This window comes from Dipteris shenzhenensis, chromosome 27, assembly GCF_047967505.1.
Source record: "Dipteris shenzhenensis isolate YYH24624 ecotype China chromosome 27, Dip_SZ_1.0, whole genome shotgun sequence".
NCBI classification, from domain to species: Eukaryota; Viridiplantae; Streptophyta; class Polypodiopsida; order Gleicheniales; family Dipteridaceae; genus Dipteris; species Dipteris shenzhenensis.
The window spans coordinates 26076041-26082105 of NC_141622.1; the positions used below are offsets into that span (position 1 = coordinate 26076041).

Consider the following 6065-nt stretch of genomic DNA (forward strand, 5'->3'; position numbering starts at 1 on the left):
CTGGAGGAGAAGGGACTCCCGACTGCATAGGAGTATGCTGGTGGCTCTGCAATCTAGAAGGGCCTCCTGACCGCAGGGAAGAAGGGACTAGACCACAGGGGAGAAGGGACTCTTGATGATCGAGGAGAAGGCTAGCGGCTCTGCCACCTACTGGGATGTCTCAACTCCACAGGAGTAATTTCAACTGGTGTGGGTGTGGGGTGGTTTGGAGTCTGTACTACCAACTCATGGGGGGTGTTTTGAGTGCTTGTCATATATGTGTATAACTATTGTGGAGTGGGAGGGTGCCCCAAAATATTATATAACTACTATAATAAGGCATCTTAAGGCATCTCGAGGGTCAGGAACTACTGTAATAAGGCATCTTGAGGGTCAAGCGAGGCTCCTGAAGAGCTTCCTGACCACATGATAAATTGCAAAAAAGAAGAGAAGAAGATTTCCATCATGCATGCCCTCTTTCCATATGCATATATAAAAGAGTTATGCCAATTTTCCAATTTCCATCATGCATGCCCTCTTTCCATATGCATATATAAAAGAGTTATGCCAATTTTCCAATTTCCCTCATGCAATCCCTTATTTTTCCATCATTCATGCAATCCCTTTTTTCCTCATGAATGCTTAAGGAATTGAAAATTTGACTTAAACACGCATGCAAGGGAAAGGTATAAGGAAGCATTAAGAAAGAGAAGAGAAAGAGAAGGAAGAATGGAAGGAGAAGGGGCATGGGAGAATGGAAGGAGAAGGGATATGGGAAGGGGAAGGGGAAGGAGAAGGAGAAGGAGAAGGTATGCAAAGTTGTATGCTGTATGCAGAACTGTTGTAGCACATCTATAGACATGGCTAATAATGTGTCTATAGGCACGGTTGCATAATTAAAAAAAACATTTGATGTGCTTTTAGACATGCTCTGATAGACGAATCTAGACAAAAAGCTAACAACAATATATGCCTGACCCCAAAAAGAACAAAAGTATCCAAAACATTATTTCTTCCATGCGACAAAGGATAAATATGAAGAGAACAACTTTTTGAGTCAAGAAGCATCATAGATTGAGAGAGAAGAGCAACTGACAAGAGACTTACCTTGGATAGAGGTATGAAAATCTTCTTGTCTTTCTTCAAAGCTTCCTTTCCCTCTTTTCTTGTGGCTTCCTTCTTCACCCTCTTCTCTTGTATGCTTAGGGATGAGTGTGTATGCCTAGAGATGAGTGTGTGTGCCTAGAGATGAGTGTGTATGCTTGGAGATGAGTGTGTTGAAAGGAAAGCAAGAGTGGGGAGTGAGGAAATGAGTGAATTGTAGGTCTAAAGACCAGTTCGCACAGCAAAAAATCAAATGTATGTGTGATCGATGTCGAGGAAACATGTATCATGCACGTAGAATTACACTCAGTCACATCTCAAAGTACAGAGAATGGGATGCGACCGTATCCATGGTAAGTGTTAAAGCATCGAGGTTGATTGAGATACCTCTAGGTGTTCAAGTGTTTGATATATGATCCTTTTCTAATTTGATACAGGATGCAGTGCCACACCCACATATGTTGCCATATGCTCATATTGAGGAGTCGAAGCATCGATGATATAAGGTGGGATCTTCAGGAGGGACCGTTATGAATGCGTGGAGTGATGGTGATAGTAGCCCTCCACCATTACATCATGAGGCCATGCAGGAGGAGGTGTTCAATGATATGGTGCGAGATTTATTTTCTCATCAGTCCTCAAATAGGGAAGATAGCATGGAGCAAGATTATCTTTTTACTTCAACATCGACACCAGTGCTTGAGGGGTGCACATTCTCTATTCTACGTGCCTCCCTTAAGTTACTAAACTTACATACCATTTATGGACAATGCAAGTTTGCATGCATTACTCAAGTAAGCTTTAATTTCTATTTTGCAAACATGGTGAATTATGCTAATGGGTCAATTATTGGAATACTTTTTTTCATTTATGGTCTTCACATGCAGGCTATTGTCTAAAATGCTTCCAAGGGAGAATAAATTACCGACCTCAAGAGAAATGGCAAGGCAACATGTGACCTCTCTTGGAGGGTTGGATTACAAGTGCACCTGTAAAAGTAACTCCAGCCAATCCTTGGTGTGCTTCATGCAAAATGCAAATTGTTCCTGCGTTGGTGACCACATAAGGAGGCAAGAGAGTGTCCTACTTATCGCGGGGCAAGATATAGATCAGATCTCAAAACTATAAATGTGTCTCATAAGGTTCTGTGACATTTTCCCATAATCCCTCGCATCCAACATATGTTCAAGTGCAAACCCATTGCAAAGCTCATGTCATGGCATTCATCCCATCGATCAACCAATGGCAAGTGAAGATCTCCCACAAACACTCCTGCGTGGAAGCATATTGAAGACGCATGGCCAAGCTTCAAGGAAGAATCTAGGAACTTGAGACTTGGATTGGGTATGGACGATGTGAACCCATTTGGTCTCAAAAGCACCTCTTACAGTGATATTGGTGAACTATAATCTTCCACCCTCTATGGCAATTAAGAAAGGACATGTTATTTTATCCCTTCTAATTCCAAGGAAACATAAAGTCAAAAACCCAGATGTTTATCTGGAGCCTTTGTGATTGATGAGTTGGAGATACTTTGGAGAGGTATTGAGGTGCATGACATGAGCAGGTCTCCCTCGTCTCACGAGACTTCAACTACAAGGTAGTTTTGATGTGGACGATGAATGACTTCTGATGCTATGGTGAGTGTTCAGGTAAGAATTTAACTTTTAATTATGAGTAGGCAATCGATGTGGCACCCTAAACCCACCTTGCTTATGCAATTGCATCTATTGTTTAGGTGTCACTACATTGGGTTACCATGCATGTCCTGTTTCCAGTCCTTTGCTAGTTGCTTCATGGCCAGACATGTTGAATAAGGTCATGAGAATCACCATCGACATCTCCCACCTGATCATCCTAGATATGTCACCCCTTGGAATGAAGTCCCCCCAAAGTCACTCACTACAGGAGATTGGATGAAAATGTGGGACCTTTCCATGACTCCTCCTCCACGTGGCATGAGCCAGTAAGGGTTTGTAACTAATGTGTGCTATATTGAATGGAAATAAAGATTGCATGCTAACACCATATTTTGTTTAGATACTCCATCTTTTATCGGCTACCATATTGGTCTTACCTCAAGATCAATCACTTGCTTAATCCCATGCATATCTTCAAGAATGTGGCGTCTACCATTTGGGAACATTTGAATGGGACACAAGATTCCTTGCACATAAGGGAGGATCTACGCACCACATAGAGGATGCATGAAGCTTGGCCACAAGAGAGGCCAAATGGGTGTGTCTTTTTACCCCATGCACCATGGAAGTTATCAAAGCTAGAGATCGTGGCGGTGAAGCGGGCTATCACTACAATTCGTACTTCCCCTAGATGCATGAGGTGTTTGAAGGAGGCCTTTACAAAGAGCAAAAAAAGAGGTGTAGAGCATATATATGGCTTGAAATCTCATGATTGGCACAAGAGGCTCCAAGTAAGTATGACTTGGAATAATCTCTTTTTCCTTCCAAATTTGTGAGTGTAGAAGCAACTAATCAACCATCGCTCATGTGTGTAGTTCATACCACCTACTAGCATTTCTCATAGTGCATCGAAGGATGTGAAGGATTGTATTTACAAGATGGGCGAGCTTGTGAGGTACTTCACACTATAAAAAATGTGAAGTGTATCAATGCGTGATGCAAGGTTTTCATAATGCTAATATGGTGCACTTTTTTCTTTCTAGGTATGCTAAATCAAAGGAAATATATCCCACCACTCTTGAGGATGCTCAAGTTATGTCAGTGGAGGTGGTTTATTTAGTGGACGAGACCTTTCCACGTTCTATTCTCACAAGCCAATTACATCTCATAGTGCATTTGGTGGATGAGATTGCTATATGTGGCACTGTACATGCATGATGGTTGTTCTTCCTCCAGCACTTCATGAATACCTTGAAGGGTTTCATGAGGTAAAATGCAAGGCCCGAAGGTAGCATGGCCGAGGGTTGGTTGGTACAAGATTCACTTGTATATATTTTTTACTTTCTTTTTGATGTGGATAGCTCTCTCCCATGACTATGGAGATATGATGAAGACCTAAGGATGACCTCTATTGTGCCTCAAGGGAAAGGATGGAGCAAAGTAATGGACATAGAGATGATTAATAATCTAAACCTCTATTGCATGCTTAATAGTGATGTGATAAAAAGATGGGTGACAAGATACGAGGATGTAAATGCAAGAAGACAAGGAGAAAGGGCCCTCTTTTGTACACACCATGGATCTCGTGTGCCATACCCTAATCATCTAAGAGCACTTCCAAAGGATATTCATGTGGATTGGCTACTTGAAAAAATCAAGAGAGACGAGGGGATGCATATCACAATGGAAGAATGGGAGTATGCTAGAGGATGCATGCAAAAGGTCGGTATATAGAATGTTGTGCATAAGGTAGGAGCTTTCAACAATTTAGATTGCTTATTCAATTGATTTTGTCTTGGTGTAGTGTACTATGTTCAATGATATATGGTGTGAGGGCAGGCATTTTTGGACACAACAGATTGATGATAAGAGAAACACACAAGATTGCAGTGTCATTTCTAGCTTTTAGGGAGCCAATGGATCCATGGATGATTATTGTGGCATAATCCAAGATATTATTAAGCTTGACTTTCGGTGCTTCTTTGTGTATGTTTTGGATATCAAGTGGTTTAAGGACATGGTGGAAAGAGGCCCTAATGCAACAATCAAACGCCATGCAAGTGGCTTTGTAACTATTGACTCCACAAAGTTTTGGCAAAGCAAGGACACACTAGTACTACAGCAACAATGTAAACAGATATTGTACACATATATAAAAATACTCACTTTTTAATATTTGATACCTTCGATGCAAAGAAAATAACATGTTTGTATTTGTGTTTGATTTATTTTGTCTATCAACCAATGGTGGGATAATAATAGGGGGTGGCACATCATACCTATTACACCACATTCTAAAGTGATGTATATTACATTTACTAACATGGAGCGTATGGAGGATGATCATGGCCATGGAGGTGATGATGATTGTGATACGAGAGAGGAGGATGATCATGAGATAGGAGATACAGATATTCAGGCCATTACCCATGAGGACGAGCCTACCATTGGTGATGTTGATTTCAATGAGCACAATAGCACAAGTAGTAGTGGGTTGAATGTATTTGTAGATCCCCACATTGGTTTGGATATTAAAGTAGATAGTTTGGCAAGGGTTGATCTCATTGAGGATGACATCAAACCATCATTGATATTGGCAAAACTATTTTATATATTGTGTCATTCTCCTCACCTCACTTAATTTTGTATATGTGCATTTGCTAAAAAGCATATTATTGTGTGTGGCATGTGCATAGCATTGATATTTTTTTAAAATTATGTGCTTTGGTATTCATGGGCAATGTTTGGAATGCAATGATGCACATTTATCTACCTACAGAAAAATTTTACTCTCTATTATATGCATTTATAAACGTGTCTAAAACACAGTGTAGATGCACTATTAGACATGTTAAAACCACACCATTAGATGCCTAATAGACACGCTCATATTTTCACTAATTCTATCTACCTTTTGTGGGGGAAAAAGGGCCACCCAAGCCTAATACCAAGACAAGGTAGGCTTGGTATTAGGCTTGGTGAGGTAGGCTAGGAGCATCACCGACCCTAGTGGCAAGCCTTTGGAGTGTGCATGCTGCCCATGCGGAAGGCTGAGTCATCAAAACCATGCCACGTAGTTAGACCACGTGGTGCCATGTCATCAAGGAGATGTGGCATCACTCCTTGCCATGTCACCTTACATTGCCACACATGCTGCCACATGTGCCACCTCACCGTTCCACATCATGAGCCATGTCATCACACCTTGCCACCTTGGTATACCTCGTCAACCTTGCCACATCATCAATCCCTCCACCTCAATTTGCCATGTCAATCTACCACCTCATGAATGCCAACTCATCATGCCACATCACCTTTCCACGTCATGGAAGAGACTATATT

At 41.3% G+C, this 6065-nt stretch overlaps 1 protein-coding gene across 1 annotated transcript; it reads left to right on the top strand.

Annotated features, from left to right (window-relative positions):
• The first annotated feature begins 4647 nt into the window (after positions 1-4647).
• On the top strand, positions 4648-5364 carry LOC147884092 (uncharacterized). The gene is made up of 2 exons (XM_087398142.1): positions 4648-4877; positions 4971-5364. The coding sequence occupies exons 1-2, from the start codon at positions 4648-4650 to the stop codon at positions 5362-5364; spliced, it is 624 nt and encodes a 207-aa protein (XP_087254268.1).
• The last annotated feature ends 701 nt before the right edge of the window (positions 5365-6065 follow it).